Below are 19,424 nucleotides of genomic sequence, written 5' to 3'. Positions count from 1 at the left end.
AACTAATGGAGGAAATTATCACTGAAAATTTCCCAACTCTTAGGAAAGACTTGAAATTACAGATCCAAGAAGTGCAGCATACCCCAAAGAGAATAGATCCAAATAGACATACTCCAAGACATTTAATGATCAGAATGTCAGAGGTCAAAGAAAAAGAGAGGATCTTGAAAGCAGCAAGAGAAAAGCAATCCATCACATACAAGGGAAGCCAAATAAGTATTACGCGCAGATCTCTCAGCAGAAACCATGGAGGCGAGAAGACAGTGGGATAATATATTTAAATTATTAAAAGAGAAAAACTGCCAACCAAGAATTCTATATCCAGCAAAACTGTCCTTCAAAAATGAGGGAGAAATTAAAACATTTTCAGACAAAAAATCACTGAGAGAATTTGTGACCAAGAGACCAGCTCTGCAAGAAATACTAAAGGGAACACTAGAGACAGATACGAAGACAGAAGAGAGAGGTGTGGAGAAGAGTGTAGAAAGGAAGACTATGAGTAAAGGTAAAAAGAAGGAAAATTAGATATGACATATAAAATCCAGAAGGCAAAATAGTAGAAGAAAGTACTACCCATGCAGTAATAACACTGAATGTTAATGGATTAAACTCTGCAATCAAAAGACACAGACTGGCAGAATGGGCTAAAAAACAGGACCCATCTATATGCTGTCTCTACTCAAAGGACATGAGGCCAAGGACACAAATGGACATTTACACACCAATGTTTACAGCAGCATTATTAACAATTACCAAGAGATGGAAACAGCCAAAATGTCCATCAACAGACAGCTGACTGAACTGTGACATTTACATAAGATGGAATATTATGCAGCTGTAAGACAGAATAAAGTTATGAAGTATGTAACAACATGGATGGACCTTAAGGACATTATGCTGAGTGTGATTAGCCAGAAACAAAAGGATAAATACTGTATGGTCTCACTGATATGAACTGATATTAGTGAATAAACTTGGAATATTTCCTTGGTAACAGAGACCATCAGGAGATAGAAATAGGGTGAGATATTAGGTAATTGGAGCTGAAGGGATACAGACAGTGCAACAGGACTGAATATAAAAACTCAGAAATGGACAGCACAATACTACCTAACTGTAATATAATTATGCTAAAACACTGAATGAAGCTGCATGTGAGAATGATAGAGGGAGGAGGGCTGGGGACATAAATGAAATCAGAAAGAAAGATAGATGGTAAAGATCGAGATGGTATAATCTAGGAATGCCTAGAGTGTATAATAATAGTGAAATGTACAATGTACAAATCTTAAAAATGTTTTTGCATGAGGAAGAACAAAGGAATGTCATTATTGCAGGGTGCTGAAAATAGATAATAATTAATACTTTAAAATGTCACCTTATGTGTGAGACTAAAGCAAAAAATATTTATTTGTTACAAAATTTAAATTTTGACTAGAGCATTTCCTAATATAGCTTATGTAGATAGTTTGATTGAACGTCATAAGTACTTGGAATCTCAGGTAGGACATGAGATTTTGTTGGTTTGTCCAGAGTGATGCCCCGATGAATCCCAGAGTGATTTGATCAGTGACTGGAAAAGTATTTGCAAGCTCCCTTCGGGGAATGGTGAGTGGGGAGAAATTCAACTTCCCCAAGTTGAATTCTTGATATTCTCACAAGCAGTGTGGACAACCAAAGCTATAGGCTGAGCCCCCAGTCTTGGGGTTTGTTCATATGAAACTTAACCCCACAAAGGATAGGTCAAGCCCACTTAAAATTAGGCCTAAGAGTCATCCCCAAGAGAGCCTCTTTTGTTGCTAAGATGTGGCCTCTCCCTCCAGCCAACATGACGAGCAATCTCACCACCCTCCCCCTCTCTGCGTGGGACATGACTCCCAGGGGCATGGACCTTCCTGGCAACGTGGGACAGAAATCCTGGAATGAGCTGAGACTCAGCATCAAGGGAGTGAGAAAAACCCTAGAATGAGCTGAGAATTAACATCAAGGGATTGAGAGAACCTTCTCGACCAAAGGGGGAAGAGTGAAATGAGACTAAGTGTCAATGTCTGAGAGATTCCAAGCAGAGCTAAGTGGTTATCCTGGAGGTTATTCTTATGCATTAAGTAGATATCACCTTGTTGTTCAAGATGTAATGGAGAGGCTGGAGGGAACTGCCTGAAAATGTAGAGCTGTGTTCCAGTAGCCATGTTTCTTGATGATGATTGAACAATGATATAGCTTTCACAATGAGACTCTGTGAATGTGTAAACCTTGTGTCTGATGCTCCTTTTAGCTACTATATCAACAGAAGAGTAGAACATATGGAATAAAAATAAATAATAGGGGGAACAAATGTTAAAATAAATTCAGTTTGAAATGCTAGTGGTAAATGAAAGCGAGGGGTAAGGGGTATGGTATGTATAATCTTTTATTTTCTCTGTTATCGTTTTATTTCTTTTTCTGTTGTCTTTTTATTTCTTTTTCTGAATTAATGCAAATGTTCTAAGAAATGATGAATATGCAACTATGTGATGATATTAAGAATTACTGATTGTATATGTAGAATGGAATGATATGTTAATGTTTTGTTTGTTAATTTTTTTTAATTATTAAAAAAAAAAAAAAACATGAGTGGGTCGAGCACAACTCAGTGGGGGCAGGCTCCTGTGTCCAGCCCACAGCACGGCCCGGGGTACCGAGTCGCCATCTGGGTCACCAGGACCGGACGACGGGAGGAACTGGCGGCCTAGCAGGACCTTTGCGGCTGCAGTGTCCCACGCTGGGATTCCACGAGCCACTGAGGTTTCAGTAAAGCTCTGGGGTGGGGGGTTGCGGCATAGAAACTGACGAGGCCCAAGGTTCCGCCTGGCGTGGGGGACTAGGACACACACCCCAGAGCCCACTCTTCTCTTTTTTAAATGTAACAGCTTTATGGCAATACAATTCACCCGTTTTGAGTGTACAATTCACTGGTATTTGCATTACTTCAGAGCTGTGCAACCATCACCCCCAAAAGAACCGCTCCCCAATCAGCCCCCACTGCACATTCCCCACGACCCCCCAGCCCCTAACAACACTAACCAACCTTCTGCCTTCCTGGATTTGCCCCTTTTAACCTCATACAACACATGGCCTTTTGTGTCTGGCTCTTTCACTAGGTGCGTCAACTTTGAGATGCGTCCACAGTTGTGGTGTGCATCGCCGCAGCTTTGTCTGTGGTTACAGCTGAACGGTACTCCAGTGGGTGAATGGGCTGCACATTCTCTGTCCAGTCACCCGTGGATGGACATGTGGGCCGCTTCTACTTTCTGGCTACCACTAATAAAGCTGTTATGACCATCAGTGCACAAGTTATCTGAGAACATGCATTTTCATTCCTCAGAACAGAACTGCTGCCGACTGTGGGGCCCTGAGGCTTACCCAACAACCAAAGCTACATCCTGCTGCCCTCGGGTCACTCGCTGGGAAGAAAGAACCTCCTGGGAGGGCAGGCAGGCAGCCGCAGCAGTGGGACCCCCGGCGAGAAGCAACAGTGCAGAGCCCAGCATCCAGCAGTGCTAGCTTTATATCTCCAAATACAACCTGCCATAACCTCGGCCTCTGCTCCTACCTCAGGGCACTGGAATCCTCAAGAGGAAGGGCAGGTCCTGAGTTGAAGCCAGTGACCCCACGAGGAATGCAGGGGCTTGGAGGAGAACTGGCAACCTTCAGAATCTCAGTCCAGGTGGGAACAAGGCACCTGGGAACAGCAGGTTGTCTACTCTCCTTAGCATCACACCTCCTCAGAGTAGCATGCCTCACCCATTCTCTTGAATGCCTCCAGTGGCAAGGGGTTCACCAGTCTCTAAGCACCACTGACACCTCCACCCGGGGGTCTCTGCTACCGTCCCAGGCCCAGGGAACATGCTTATCGGCTCAGCAGACTAACGTGGGGTCTGCTACATGCAGTGGCTGAGGAGGTGCGGGGACCCAACTCCCTGCCCCACAGGCCCCAGGCGTGTCTAGGCCTTGGTGTCTGCAGCTCACTGCCCTCACTGCCCTCTGTAGCAATCACTGTAGGCCTGTTAGGTAGACAGGGAAACCAGGGCACGGGGAAGGGGCAGAGTAGAGATTTGAGTCTAGACCTCAAGGTGCAGCATCTCTGCCCAGAAACACCGCCCTGTACTACCACCCGCCATTCCAGGCCAGCCCGCCCAGGGAAGTCCTTTCTCTAGGCTGGGAGCAGCTGCCAGAGCTCTACCTCAAGCCCTGGCTCGCCAGGGCTCCCTCGGCTGGCGTTTGCAGAGCGCCGCAGCATAGGAGGCACAGCGCTAGCAGGAGGGACCCCCACCCTCACGCACTCTCAGACAGCAAGAAGACTGCTAACGCCCACTTACTCAAGGGTGTCCAGCACCGACCACGAGTGGACAGACCAATGTATCACCTGCGTGAAGAGGGCGTGAGACCCTGTGTCCTCCCCATCTCAGAGACGAGGAGTCGGACATAGCCAGGGAAGCCACGGCACAGGCCACAGCACTGAAGGGCAAGGGCAGCCCCTGACCCAGGTGGGGCAACTGCCGACCCCGTGCTGCCTCCCACCCCAAATCAAAGTGAGGACCAAGGGAGAAGCAACAAATTGTCATGGGGATGGGGCCAGGACACCGCCTATGAGCTGGGGCTGCACCCCAAGGAGTCTGCACACGAGCACACCAACCTGGACACCAGGAGGACAGACAGGGAACGGCTGGAGGCAACAGGAAGCAGCTGACACGGAGGCCATGGCTGGACCCCAGCCAGAGGAGGCAACTCCTGGAACGGGAGCCCAGGACAAGCCACAGAGTCTGCGAGCAGCAGCTGGAGCGGAGGAAGGGCTGGGCCCAGGAGACGGGGGGCAGCTCGTCCCCTTCAGCTTCGCACCCAGGCCAGCGGGGAGCCAGGCTGAAGGCCCCAGGGCCTCACGAGCAGGGCAGCACAGGGCCAGCAAGGAGCGCGCACTCCGCCATGCCACCCCAACTCTCGCCTCCTCTGTCCTGGAAACGCAGCTTGGGGGAATAGGATGGCCTCCAGGACAAGCCTGGAAAAGGGGTGTGGGGCCTCCCAGAGCAGAAGCCACACCTGCTGCGACAGCAGACCTTGCTCCGTGGCACTTCAGAGCTCAGGGCGGCGGCTCCTCCCTGGGTAAACTGGGAGTGAGGGAACCGGCCTGGCTAGTGACAGGACGCAGTCCACAGGCTTATGAGCAGCAGCTTCCCACCCGTGATCGACGTCATCTTTACTACAGCCTCAGGAGAAAGACACCCAGGATATCTCAATCCCATGCTGCAGACAAGGGATCAGACTCGGGCAATGAGAGCAACTTAGGGGTCGGGGCTCAGTGCTCACCCTTCGCCATCTGATGCAGACCCCTGCCCCCAGCTGGCCCAGCCACCCCACCTCCTGCAGCACAGGGGTCCCGCCAGGGCCAGGCACTATTCCCGGCCCCAGAGACCATGGTGAAGAAGCCTCAGTCCTGGCCCCTTGGGGAGGTCCTTCCTCATGGGGGAGGAGACAACGAATAAGTGCAGGAAGGTGGTAGGTTCACTGCAGTGGGGGGTGGAAGAGGCTGGGATGGATCTTGGGGAGGCAGCACCACAGGGCCAGAGGTCTGACCATGAAGAGAAGCCAGGAGAAGCTGGGACAGCAGCTGCGGGCAGGGGCCTGGCCTGTGGGGGGCAGCCTGGAGGCCGCTGAGACTGCCATCGGGTGCACATCCTGCAGGGTCTCGCAGCCGTGGGGAGGGGGCTAGGGAGCCGTGTGAAGTGCAGATGGTCCACCTGTGAGGCGGGCAGTTCTTAAGACATGCGCCTTACGGACAGGGACACTGAGGCTCATGGAAGCAGGAAGGGCAGTCCCGAGGGTCCTTGGACAGCTGTGTGCTCTGAACTCAACAGTAGTGAGGGACTCACTCAGCACTCCTGCATGCATGTGGGTTGCCCATGGCTCAGGGATGATGAGGCCGCCAAGGTCCGCTGGGGGAGGCACCCCTGCCTCCACCCCGGGTGCTGTCCTTCCTCCTGGCCATGGGCAGAGCAGGCTCTCCACTCTGCCTCCTTTTGGACTCCAGGTTGCAGCCGAGGCTGCCTCAGCCTTCCAACCCCAGTGAGCAGGCCCACCCGCCTCCCCTACTCTCAGCTAGACCCTGCCCCCTCCCCTACCCCTCTTTCCTGTACTTGTATCCTTCTCTTCTCCCCTGCACCCAGACCATGCTTGGCACACACAGGTGCTCTCCATGCTGCTGCCGGAAGGACAGGTCAACACAAGAGTGAAGGGATGAGTAATACGGAGAACTAAGAGAGTGCAAAGGAATGAAGACAAACACGGTCATCGTCCCATGCCCACCCCCAGCCCCCTCCACACCCCTGTACTGTGCCAAGAGTCAGGAGGGGAGGTCTGGGGGTTAAGTGTGAACAATTTGGGGATGCAGCTGAAGAGCTGTCAGCAAAGCCCTTTGCCCCACCCAGGTGGCTCAACTTCTCCAGAAGTTAACCTGAAGGAAAATCCAAATTCCAGCTCGTGGTTCCTGCAAAAAAAAAATATTCACCGCAACAAGGTTCAGGGCAAGAGAGACACTGGAAGGAACCTGTAGGCCCAACGGTGGGAGGAAGCCTTAGAAACCGACGTGGAAACCACTCCACAGAATGCCATACTGCCACCAAAAGGGGCTCCGCATGATGCTGGGCACTGGACGTCTCCCGCCAAGACTATGAAGACAGATTCCTTTTCATCTTCATTATCCTAATTTTTTTTTTTTACAATGACTGGTAATTATTTCTATAATAAAAAATGGGAAGGTGACTTCTTTGATGACCTAACTATGTATCAACTGTGTGTTCAGAGGGGGACAAGGATACAAAATTGGACAGGCACTCGGTGAGGACAGAAACAGGGCAGCACTGTGGGAAACAAAAAGACGGTTCCTAGGGACCCAGCTGTTACCCTCTGAAGTGAAAGCGTACGTCCACTCGTAAACCTGTACCCCAGTGCTCACAGCAGCATTATCACTTTAGCCAAAAAGGAGAAACAACCCAAACGCCGAGGGAAAGAAGCCAGTCACAAAAGGACATGCACTGCCTGATTCCATCTACAGACATGCCCCAGTTTATTGCATCCTGCACGTCACGGATAACTGCGCTCTTTGCAAACTAAAGGTTGTGGCAACCCTGTATCGAGCAAATCTATGGGCACCATTTCTCCACCTGCACTGCTCACTTTGTGTCTATGACACATTTTAATTAACACATATTCCTTGGTTTTTTTGTTTTCTTTTTAAACATAATGCTATTGAAAACTTAACAGACTACAGTTTAGTGTAAGTATGATTTTTATATGCACTGGGAAACAAAAAAAATTCATATTGAATTTTGACGCACTTTATTGAGATACTCGCCTTATTGCAGCAGTCTGGAAGGGAACCTGCAGTGTCTCTGAGATACGCTGCATGCGCAATGTCCAGAAAAGGAAAATCCGTGCAGACAGAGGCAGATTAGCAGTTGCCAGAGGCTGGGGCTGGGAATGGGGAGTGACTACAAATGGGTCCAGAGTTTCTTTCTGGGACGATGAAAATGTTCTAGAATTAGAGAATGGTGATGGTCACACAACTCTGTGAATATACTAAAAACCAATACGTACACCTTAAAAAAAAGGTGAATTTCATGGCATGTGAATTATATTTAAACTTTGAAAATAAAATCTCTTTTAATTTCATGTGACCTCTGAGTACAACACCAAATATTTAAAAAAAAGAAAAAAGAAGAAACCAAGTACACTACCAAGGGTTGGGAATAGCACTGAGGTGCTCTCCTACCTTTTCTGTTTTTCGGCACTGGCAGGCTCCGTAACTGAACCCAGGTCTCCAGGTCCCCACCGTGGCAGGCCAGTCTACCTTTTCTATTTTGAAACTCGTTTGCTAAGTGTTTCCACTGAAACAATTAACATGTAACTAAATAAAAGCGGGACTTCCCACCTAACTTCTCCTGGCTTCCTGGGGTCAGGAGGGATCGGCCTTGCTGAGAGAAGGGCTAAGCGCGTGCTCTCAGCGCCGCCCTCCCTGGCCTTCTCCCCCTTCTCTTCCAGGGTGCGGAGCCCATGAGAGCCCTGGGCCAGCGGCCAAGCCTGGGTCCCTGCCCCCTGCTCCACCACCGCTGACCCTCAGGGGTCTCATTTCTCCACCTGCACAACAGCCCACCCAGCCAGCCTGGTGGCAGATGAGACTGCCCCTCCTTCAGCAAGGCGGCCTGAGCCAAAAGCCCTGCCCAACGGGGCCAGGAAAGCAGGCAGCCAGCCCCAAAAGGGAGTCCCAGAGAAAAGGCCGCAAGTACTGGGTGGAGGGGCAGTGAGCCCTGCGCCTGTCGCCTGGAGCTGAGAACATGCTACGGTTCCTGGCGCATGATCCTATAAATGCCCACATGACCCCTGGCCTTCATAGAAAAAGCCGCCGTGTGGAGCTGCAAGGCACACCAAGGTTTGGGAAGGCGCCAACCGGGCTCTGCCACGGGGTGATATGGTAAATCCGCTGCGGAGGTGGGTGGAGGTGGGCAAGGACGAATGAGGTGAGAGGTCCCCTCACAGAACGGCGCCTATTTCTCTCCCTCTCCCTGGGCTCGCCTGACGCTTGCAGAGCCTCTCCCTGGGAGCTCGGCAGACATGGGAGGCACCCAGGAGCAGCGGTGCCCGCAGGAAGCGCCTGACCCGGGCAAAGGCCCGAACAACCCGAGAGGCCCTCAGCAGTCCGAGGAGCCACCTGGCCTGGAATTCAGTTACCTCCAACGCTGAGCACTGGCAGTCTGCACCCCCCTGCAGTCTCCTGGGCTTCCCAAGAGGCGGGCACCCTGCCCGTGGCCCACCCCAAGCCTGGCCCGGGAGCAGTCCAATTAGCATGCAGATCTAAGGGCGCTCAGGTGGCTATTAAGTGCAAGACAAATTATTGTGATTGCTGCTGTCATTAGGATGCCTCCCACTGCCCTGGCTGCCTGCCCACAGGTTGTCCCGCCCTTTCTTCTCCTGCCAGCCTCACCTGCCCTCCCAGCAGCCTCAGCCCACCGCAGCTCCATGCCAGGGAACTGAACCCCGCTTCTCCGAGGCAGCTCCCTGGGCCTCACCCTCGCCCTCTCCATGCTCCCCTATCCCATGGCCCTCCTCCACCCCCAACCCAACCCCTGGCCCCACTCTCAGTCATTCTCCAGTCCCACCCCCTTCCAGTGCAGTCACTCAGTGAAAACTGATCTCTGACACAGTGGTCACCAAAGCCAGTGGCCACCTCTCAGCCCTGACCGCCGTGACTTCCCTGCGCACATGCGCCCCCGCACACCTCTCCCTTGTGGAAGCTTCCCCTCCGGACACCGCCTCTCCCACACCACCCTGTCCCTCCTCACCCACCTCACTCAGCTCTCACTGGCTTGGGACCTTTGTCCCCTCCCACCAGACTCCTGCTCCCACTCTGGCCGCTGGCGTTGGGTTCCCCACACCACGGACTAAATCAGACTTCTTAAGTCACTTAGTTCAAAAAACCCGATTAAAAAATGGGCAAAGGATCCGAATAGCCATTTCTCCAAAGCAGATATTAAAAAGGCCAAAAGCACATGAAACAACACTCAGCATCATTAGTCATCAGGGAAATGCAAACCAATCACAGTGATGGAACCATCCCAGTAGGCATCAAGTGCCATCAAAAGTCAGACACTAACAAGTGCTGGCGAGGAGGTGGGGACACACGCTGGTGGAAACGTAAAGCGGTGCACCCCCTTGGAAAATGAAAGGCTGCACACGGGGTTCCCATGTGACAAAAGCAACCCCACTCCCAGGTGCACACACGGGATCTGCACCAGTCCTCGCGGCCACGTCAGTCGTGACAGCCAAGAAGCAGAGACAATGCACGTCCATCTATCGAGACCGTGCAGATAAAACCCTGTGCGTCACACCACAGACCTGTCCTCAGAAATAAAAAGAGTGGAGTTTTCCTGCACACCACCATGTGCACCAGCCCTGCAAACTTTATGCTAAAGGAAAGAAGCCAGACACAAGAGGACAAATACTATAGGATCCCGCTTACATGAAAAACCCAGAAAGGGCAAATCTATCGAGACAAAGATTTGCGGTTGCTTATCGCTGAGGGGGTGGTGGAATGAGCGACAACAGCAAGGGGTACAGGGTCTCCTTCTGAGGTGATGAGAGTGTTCTAAGATTTATGATGCTCATGACTGCACAGCCCTGTGGACGGCCTGTTCATGATAAACGGGGCAGCTGTACGGTGAGTTCCAGCTCAACTCGACTGTCACAGGAGCCAGCTCCCATCACTTCCCTGTTAACCCCCCACCCCTGCCACTGCACATGGTCCAAACTCCCAGGGAGCCAGGCCTGGCCCCAGGCACCACTCAGGCTCACGCCCTCTGCCGGCTGCCCTGCTCCCGGCTCCTTCTGGCCTTCAGGGGTCCACTCAAATGCCACCTCCTCCCCAGCCCTCCCCAAGTCGCCCCCATCAACCGCAGGGTTCACGTCCTTCCAGCACTCAGCACTGTCCCACACATCTTCCCCATGGACTGGCTCGGGTCTGCCTGCCCCTGCCATCCATTCTGGTTGGGCCAGCCCAGGCCTGCCTCGCTACACTGTCCCGGTGTCCAGGGCTGAGCCCGCAGCTGGGCTCCACATCCATAGACCTGACGGATGAGAGTCAGCAAAGACGCACGCAACCCTCCGCCTCAACCCCCTTCTTCAGCCCTGCCATCCCTTCTGCTTCAATCCACCCCACACACCTGTCCTCAACCCATCTCCGCTGGGCACGACCCGAGGCAGCCACTCCCTGCTCAGACCCTTGGCAGACCCAGGTGGCTCAGGCGGCTGGGCAAATACACGAGGCCCCATGGGGCCAGGTTGGAAAAGTGACGTGTGGAGTCAGGATGGAGACACATTACACTCCCAGTCACCACTCTTTACTTTCCCCACAAGAAATTTCCAGAATTTCAAGAACCTTAATCGACTGTGACGGGTGAAGGCCCATCTGAGAGGGGTGCCGGTCCCCTCACAGGCAGCCATAGCCCATTCTGCCCAACTGCTGCCATTCAGTGTCTCCTGATCCGATTCCTCAAGACAGCTCCAGATACCCAGGTGGACATGTGTACGTGCCTGCTTCTTAAGCGCTAGCAGGTAGTCAAAAATTGCTACAAACACCCTTCCTGCCAAAAAAAGAAACAAATCCAAAAACACATCTGCAGGCCATCTTACTTGGGTCCCCCCTCACTTTCTGCCTGGGTTGTGGCCTTCTCATCCCTGGCCTTTTCTGTGTGTGTTTCCTTCAACCTCACTAGTCTTCTTCCTCCAGGTATATTCACTAAGGCCCAGGATAAGTAACACCTCCTACAGAAAGCCTCCCCAGGTTTCCACCTTTCCTCAGCTTCAGTTATCTCCTAACAAATACCAGCAGGCAACATTCACAAGCACAGATTAAATTACAGACACCAAGTACAAGGCACATTAAGTACATAATCACCAATCCTCAGAACAGCTCTGTGGGACAAGGAGAGGTGGCGAGTACAGTGCAGGGGCTAAGCGGGCAATCCTGCAAGGCAGCTTGCTAGGGCTGGAATCTGGCCCCACCACCGACCAGCTATGGACTGTGGGCAAGCTGCTTCACATTCTCACGGGTTACTGTCAAAATTAAATGAGATAATACATGCTGAAGTGCTCAGACAGGAGCCGGATGCCTAGTAGGTGTCTAGCAAACATCAACCACAAGGGTCAGCACTGTTTTGCAGGTGAGGAGGCTGAGTGGCGAATCCAAGGTCATATAGCAGAAAAGAGAATGAGCTGAGCCAAACCCAGAACTGCCTGACTCCATGGTGGCTTCCTGCCTTCTGATCCTTGGAACACTTGGCATTTACACCCCTAACTGCCTTCATTAGGGAGAGGTCCCTATGCTTCTTACCTCTAAGGCACGCCTACCCCACCCCACCACCACACGGCTGTGTGCTTCAGCACAGACCCTGCTCACACGCAGCTTCAGAAAATCTGTGACTCTGACCACCTGGCTGGGAGCTCCACGGCAGACCCAGGTCTGAGGCATCGCTGGAGCCCAAATCACAAAGCCTGGCACCCTGGGGGCCTCAGGAAACAGGGACCAAACGGAACCGCTCAGATGTGACCAAGAAGCCGGCACTCTGAGCCCAGAGGGCAAAAGCAAGAGGCAGAGACAGAGCCCGGAGACCCCTGCCAGGGAGGACCCCAGCTCTTGAGCTCCAGGCCACCTGGCAAAACGAACACAGCCCTGGGTTCGGCTTGGCAGGTTGCTCGATGGCTGTGCTTCCAGAACAAGGTTACTGGCACAGAGCAACTGCCCGGGCCTCCAGTCTACCTCTCTCTCCCAAGACTGTGTGAGCCCCTCTGTAGTCTGCAAGGCCTCCTGCCCCCTATATCACAGCACTCACTGCCTGTGTCCTGTCGATGAAAATCACATCTGCTCCTTCCACTAGACTGCAAATAACCTGGAAGGGCGACTGGGTCTCGAAGACCCCAAACCACCCAGAGGCCCGGCACACAGTAGTTTCTGTGTCACTATGCCCCTTTGGCTGAGACCCGAGGGTCCTCAACCCAATGACTAGTACCCAGGAGGCCTTTGTAAGAACAACCATCTCCTCCCTGCAGCCCGGGCCTGAAGAAATTATGCGATGGAGGAAGCAGCATTATGGGTAAGAGCACTGGCTCTGGAATCACACGCAGACCTAAGTTCCAATCCTGCTGTAGGGATTGGGGCTTCTGACCTGGAGCCTAGGCTCCATCCTCACAAAACATTGTCATCTCTGTTCCAGGGCCTCAGAGAGCTTATAACACTGAGCAGCAGGCAGGGAGCCGGTACTTGCAAGCTCTCAGCAAGCGTCACTGGACTTGTACTCTCTCCCTCCACAGAGGCTTCACGTGGGAAGTCTGGGAAACACAGAGGACAAATGAGTGGTTGGGGGTACCAAGGACTGTGACTTCACACAGCTCTGAGCACAGGTGCCCCTGAGAGCTGTGTGCCCATCAAAAAAAGACCCCCAGGGCAGCCTTGGACCATTAACCCTGCCAGTCCCTGCCCAGAGCTCACCCTCATCCTCGTGCATCCCTGCCACTCCCCGCCCAGAGCTCACCATCATCCCCTGCACCCCTGCCACTCCCCGCCCAGAACTCACCATTATTCCCTGCACCCCGGCCAGTCCCTCCCCAGAGCTCACCCTCATCCTCGTGCACCCCTGCCACTCCCCGCCCAGAGCTCACCATCATCCTGGTACACCCCTGCCAGTCCCCGCCCAGAGCTCACCCTCATCCTTATGCAGCCCGGGTCACTCCCCGCCCATAGCTCACCATCATCCCCTGCACCCCTGCGAGTCCCCGCCCAGAGCTCACCATCATTCCCTGCACCCCTGCCACTCCCCGCCCAGAGCTCACCATCATTCCCTGCACACCGGCCACTCCCCACCCAGAGCTCACTATCATCCTCCTGCACCCCTGCCACTCCCCGCCCAGAGCTCACCATCATCCCCTGCACCCCAGCCACTCGCTTCCCAGAGCTCACCATCATCCTCCTGTACTCCCAGTCAAGGTCTCTTGGCTGATCTCTCTATCCCTCTAGACTTAAGACATGCAACTTCATCTGGACAGCGTTCCCTAACCAGATGCCTCTCCCTCTGAGCTCCTTCAGCTCCTGGGGCTACTCTGACAGCCCCCTCAACCCTCCTACTGTGCTTTTGTTCCTACACATCTCCCTCACGGGTCTCTGGGCTACTCTAAGACAGGGATAGGATGATTCAGACAGGGTTTCCCAGCAATGGCCCCAGCACAGGAAGCCTTAGGAGACATGTGTCACAAGTCCATCCTGTGTCACCCAGGCTAGGTTGGGCACCTCTTCTGGGCTCCCACCACCTAGCACCTACCACCCTACACACAGGGTCTGGCATATGTGACAGCCTCAATGGACAATGCTTAGTCATGAACCATGGCTTATACTATCTACCGCACAAAAGAGGAGACTGAGCCTGGGAAAGGGGAAGTAACATGTCACAGAGCTGGAAGTGACAGAACCAAGACTGGAACGAAGGAAAGCCTGGCTCCAGAACCCTTTCCATACATCTTGTGCCCACTTCTCTGAGGTCTGTCTGTTCTGGCTCTAAAGTTAAAGCACTGCACGCTTCCCTACTGAGGGAAACATCCTTATCATTCCCCGTGTTACCAAAGAGGAGACTAAGAGGTGAGCCACTTATCTAAGATCACAAGTGGTGGAATAAGGACTTGAACCCAGGTTGGTTTGACTCGAGCTCTCAGCTAACCCACTGCAGTGCCTCTCATGCTGGCAAATTTACCAGAAGCCAGGCACAGTATCAAACCCTTCTCCTTCATCAGCTCAGCCCTGGACAGGGGTGGGAGACAGATCAGGGAAGGCTTCCAGTAGGAAAAGGGACAAGACATGATCTAAGACAAGTAGGAATCTGTTCTGAATGTTCACTCTGGGGCTGAGGCAGGAGGGGGACTGGGCTGGCTGTGGCAGAGACAGGGAGGTGAACGTCTACTCCATTTAGCCAAAGAGGATTACAGTCTTACATAGGAGATAAGCAAGGATCAACAGCTCCGTACTACCAGAGCTGAGGCCAGATTCCCAACTGGATCCTCAGCACTACACAACACAGGGCCTGACACCAGCAAACAAGACTGAAAAATAAACTGAAGTCTCCTTTCCTAAATCCTTAACCATTGCCTCTGGACTGGGCTGAGTGAGGATGCCTTCTCTGGGCTCCCACAGCTCCGCAGACCTGCCTCTCAGGCCTGTGGTCACTCTGCATGGCGACTCTGTCCAGTCAAGGTCTCTTCCCCCTTGCCCCCAAGCCCTTGTTCACCAACTTGTCCGTGGTGCCCAGCACAGGGCCTGGCACCAGGAAAGCCTAGGTCTGCACTCCTGGCTGGCTTCCGTATCTGCTGGTCACTTTTCTGACTGATGACACCACCCTGGGCTCGCCTAACCCCGCGGCGGGTTGTTCCTCTTTACGACCGTCTCCTCGCAGATTGGGGTGGGGGCACAGGGGCGGGGTTCGGTGCCTCATACAACCTCCGGAGCCTGGCCCCTGGGAGACCTCAGGAAACGCCGCTGGGCTCCAGCCACGTTTTCGCCCTGCCCGAAGGGCCACGCGGTGACTGACCTTGGCCCAGTCACTTCCCCTCTCGAGGACGAGTTTCCTGCCCGCCCGGCGGGAGGGAATGAATGAGCCTCCCGCCGGCCGGAATCCCTCTAATTACCCGTCGGATCAAAGGCCACTCGCGGCCCGCCTGGGGCAGCAACGGGACCGGCCTATCTGAGAAAGGGCCGGCGGGCCGGCCGGGGCTGTGACTGTCCCCTCCGGGCCGCCGTATCCGGCCCGGCCAGCAAAGCTCGCCTGCCCCCGTCGGGGCCTCAACTTCCCCCAGAGTCGCCACCACTTCCGGCCACGGTGGGGGTGCGGGGCGGACGTGGGCCCCCGCCCCCCGAGAGGCCGCAGGGGGGGCGCCGCCGAGGCCCCCGGCCCAAGCCCCCGGGGGGACGCCCGCGCTCGCTGCCCCAGGCGCGCGCCCCAGCCCCGCGCACGCGCAATCCCCGCCCAGACAGCTCCCTCCTTCCCTCCAGCCCTTCCAGGCCAGACGAGGCTCGCGGGCTCCCCCCAGCGCGCGCCCCCGGCCCACGCCCCCAGCCCCGCCCGGAGGCGCGCACGCGCAATCGTCCGCGCGCCCACTCACGCCCCCCCTCAGCGCGCACGCGCGCGCGCTCGCCAGTCGCGCCCTCCCTCCCGCCTCGGCCTCCCTCCCTAAGCCTGGGTCCGGGAGCGCGCCCCCCACGAGGCGCACGCCGCCCGCCCCCGCCCCTCACCTCCTCAGTCCCGGGGCCGCCGCGCAGCACTGCTTCCTCCTCTCTCCTCCCGCGCGGATGGTGGCAGCGGCGACTCAGACCCTGGGGTCAGGGGGACGGGCGCCCAGGCCGGAAGTGACCTTCCCGGCCGCTTCCGCCCGCGCCGCTGCCCCCACCCTTCTCTGGCCGCCAGCCTGTCCTCGCCGCTCTAGGAAGGCGGGCCGGGGACCCCTGGCCGCCCCCCAGCTCTATGGTTTGGGGCGTCCGCCACTTCCGGACGCATCTAGGACACAGGTCCTCCGCCCCTGCTCTATGGCGCCCGGCGCGGCGGGGCTTCGGGCCCCGCCCCCTGCCAGGCCAGGAGGCGCGGGCTGGGCCCGTTAGGCGGAGACTTCCGGGTGTCGGGGCGTGCGCCTTGCGCCTGCGCGGACCCTCCGGCTCCAGCCCAGGCCGGGCGGGACGGGGGGCGGGGGTGACGGCGCGGGGGAGGCCGCTCGTGCCACGCCCGGTCCTCCGGGCTTCTCTGTCGTCATAACCCCTTCCCTGCCGGGGTCCTCGGCTGCGGCTCAGGCGGCGCCCCACGACTGCCCAGCGTGTCCCCGCCGCCGTCCCAGCTGTCCCCTCCTCTCCAAGCTAAGAGCCCGGCGCGCGGTGCTTGGCGTGGGCAAGGTCTTGCGCGCTGCACGTTCCCGGGCCTGGTCTGGTGCCTGGGGGTCTGCACGTGAGGAGGGGCGGCGGGGCGCGGGGCGCAGGCTCTCGCCAAGGGTTTCCCGATTCAGGGGGGCTGCGGGAGAGAACATGTGTGTTTTAAGTCATTTCTGGGCCGCAGTGTCCTCCCTCCGCAGTGCTCTCTCTAACCTAGCCTGAATCGCACATGGTGTATGGTTCTTATTTGTTATCGCCGTCGCCGAACGTGGGAGTCGGAGAGATGGAGACCCGCGGCTCCCTGGTTGCGGGGTCTGTGGGTCACATCCCTCCTCAGCCTCAGTTTCTCATCTGTCAAATGGGTATAAGGACAACCCCACGTCGGAGTCGCTGCATTCACAGGCAGCGCCGAGGAAACGGAGCGGCCGGCGTGAGCCCTAAGGCGTGCACTGCCCATTTAATAGGATCCTTTCGGGAAAATACAGCGATATCTCAAGCTACCGTCAGGCAGGTATTTTCTCACTGCAAGGGCTCGGCCCCCGCGTCTCGTTTCCTGGGGCCCTGGCCGAGCCGCAGGGAAGCGGGACGTATCCCCTGGTCCGCGGGTGGGAACTGCTGGGGCCACGGCGGGCAGGGTCCCCGCAGGCGGTGCGTGCGCCAGGAGTGGACGCGTTCCCCAGGGCGACCAGGCGCCGGCCACTGCCCTCCCTGCTCCCGCCCTCTGGCCCGGTCACCCGGGCACTGCGGGCCGCCCCCCGGCCGCGCCTCCTGGCTGGGAGCTCCCCTTTGGATGAGCCTGTGCGCAGCTCGCCCGCGTCTCCTTGAGGCGCTTTTGCGCGCCTGAGCAAGGGGGTGGCGCCCTGGGACCAGAGGCTGCTTTTGCAGCACGACTGGCGAGCCTCGAGGGCACGGGGAACTCTCCGTGCGGGGCGCTGGGGCACCGGATTTAAACCCTTGGAGACCGGTGCGTGAGCACGGGGACGCCCCATAACGCCAAAGGGCCTGACCAGGTCCTGGAAGCTCTTGGAGTTGAAGAAGAGAGATTTTGGAGGACGCAGCTGCAGCGGATCCCAATACAAGAGCTGGGTCTAGGAGGGGACGTGGGCGTGGTGTGCGCCAACGACGGCCAAAGGAGGCGCACCAGGTGCAGATCACACGCCCAGGTGCAAACCTCGGTGGCTGTGGATCACCCCAGCAGGGCCTGAAGATGCAGCAGGTCCCATGAGCAGATGGGCGGCAGACTTACACCTGCACCTGAGCACATTTTGGACACTGATGTTTGAGCTGTATTATCTTGTCAAAATCAACAGGTGAATTTTGCCTGGGGCAGCAGCTCACCACATCAATTGCTGGAGGCTGAGCTAAGTGGGAGCTCTCTCCAAGGAAACACGACTGCTGTTAAAGCATGTGGACATCCTAACTCCTTGCATCCAGTGCCCTTCTTGCCAAATGCAGTGGCCTCAGACCAGCCCCATTGCCAGCTGGCACGAGCAGAGCAGCCATGCACAAGATGGCAAGTAGACTATAGTGGGCCTTTATGGTTATCAGGCCAAAAAATATGGTCTCGTATGTGTTGAGAGGGTTGAAGGCCTTCCCTGCAAAGAGGGAAACCCAACTTACAGAAACCAGGTGTAATGTATGGGCCCCCACCGCCTTGCAGGTGACCAAGGAGCCCACTTCACAGGCCGTGAGGGACAAGAACGGGTGGAGGAAAAGGGTCATCAGTGGAACTTCCACCTTCCCTACACCCAAGAGGGGATAAACAGAGTTTTTAGACAGCAATTAGACCTATAACACTTGGCAGCACATTAAAAGGCCGGAGCAACCACCCTTCACCCATGCACCTGTGACCCTGCAGCCCTGGCCCTCTCAGCACTCACTGCTGGACCACCTGCAGCAAAAGCTGGGGCAGCCGAGCCACGGGAAAGGGGGCCATCAAGTAGCATCCTACTTTCTCTGCCACGTCTGCCCACGGGGTCACCCCTTGTCCAGTGGCCCTGGCCGTGGTTGGGGTTTTGAGCCCCTGAGAAAAGGGTTAGAGCAGGAGCCCGCGGTAAGCCCCTCGGAGCCCCCACCTCCTTCCCAGGCCCGTATCACTAATCCTGGGCCCTGTCTCCAGAAGGCAATGTGGACCCATCCATGTGCAGTGTCACGTGTATAGATTGAATGCTGTAGGGACCTCCACCCAGCTCCAGGCTGGTGGTGTAAACCTCTCACCGAGCCACCAGGGAAGGTGACCCCCAGCCGAACAGTTGTCATTGCCGTGTGCTCGGTGGGCAAGAAAGACCTGTTCAACCCCTCTGCTCATCTCACTCTTCACTTCTTGTGTCTTAAGTGGCTCTAAGTGAGCAGCTTTCTAGACTAGGCATAGACATTCACGGCTATGCACAAGCCATCAGCCTGCTGGATCTGCGAGGAGCTGTCCCCCTCTGTTGCCGATGGCATGCGGGGCACTCTTCACCCAGCCCTGTGACCGGACTGGGCTGCCTTTGCGTCACGGAAGGCAGAAAGCACCCTCAGGGACTCCCTGTGGAGCCTGCAAAATGCCGCCCCCCCACCACCAAAGCTCTCTGCTTGGAAACCAAACCAGAATTGACATCCCCACTAGGATGAAAGTATGGACCTCACTGCCCTGTGGCCTGTGCCTCGGGGGCTGTCCATCCTGGCACGGCACAGGAGGGCTTCTCGCCAAGCAAGGCAAGCTAAACACCCCTGCCATGCTGTGTGTCCCGAGACTTCATAACCGTCGAGGAAGCTCGGCAGGGACCACAGGTACCTGTGCCGCCTGGGACTATGGAGGCGCCCACTTACACCCTCAGCCGTGGTGCACACGTGTCCCCCAGGCTGGCTGCGCCTGTGCCTTGTGTTCTGTCCAGCTGGGCCAGCCACCGGGCACCATCGGAGACCCCCTGACAGACCTCACGACCTCCCAGTCCTAGAGCAT

The 19,424-nt window shown here is 55.8% G+C and overlaps 1 protein-coding gene across 5 annotated transcripts in view; it reads right to left on the bottom strand.

Moving 5' to 3' along the window:
* The window catches only part of ZNF787 (zinc finger protein 787), a 30,187-nt gene extending 13,968 nt beyond the window's left edge, over positions 1 to 16,219 (bottom strand). The window contains exons 1-2 of one of the 5 annotated variants that reach the window (XM_077130676.1): positions 15,857 to 16,219; positions 7,388 to 7,567 (exon numbers count right to left, since the gene is read on the bottom strand). Coding sequence is in view for 1 of the 5 variants with exons in the window: in XM_077130674.1 (XP_076986789.1) it covers positions 4,676 to 4,741 (66 nt within the window). In the remaining 4 variants the exon portion in view is untranslated. The other 4 variants (XM_077130677.1, XM_077130675.1, XM_077130678.1 and 1 more) reach the window with 4 other exon arrangements.
* Positions 16,220 to 19,424: the final 3,205 nt, after the last annotated feature.

This window comes from Tamandua tetradactyla, chromosome 16, assembly GCF_023851605.1.
Source record: "Tamandua tetradactyla isolate mTamTet1 chromosome 16, mTamTet1.pri, whole genome shotgun sequence".
In the NCBI taxonomy this organism is placed as follows: Eukaryota; Metazoa; Chordata; class Mammalia; order Pilosa; family Myrmecophagidae; genus Tamandua; species Tamandua tetradactyla.
This window is presented reverse-complemented; position numbering and strand designations above follow the sequence as displayed.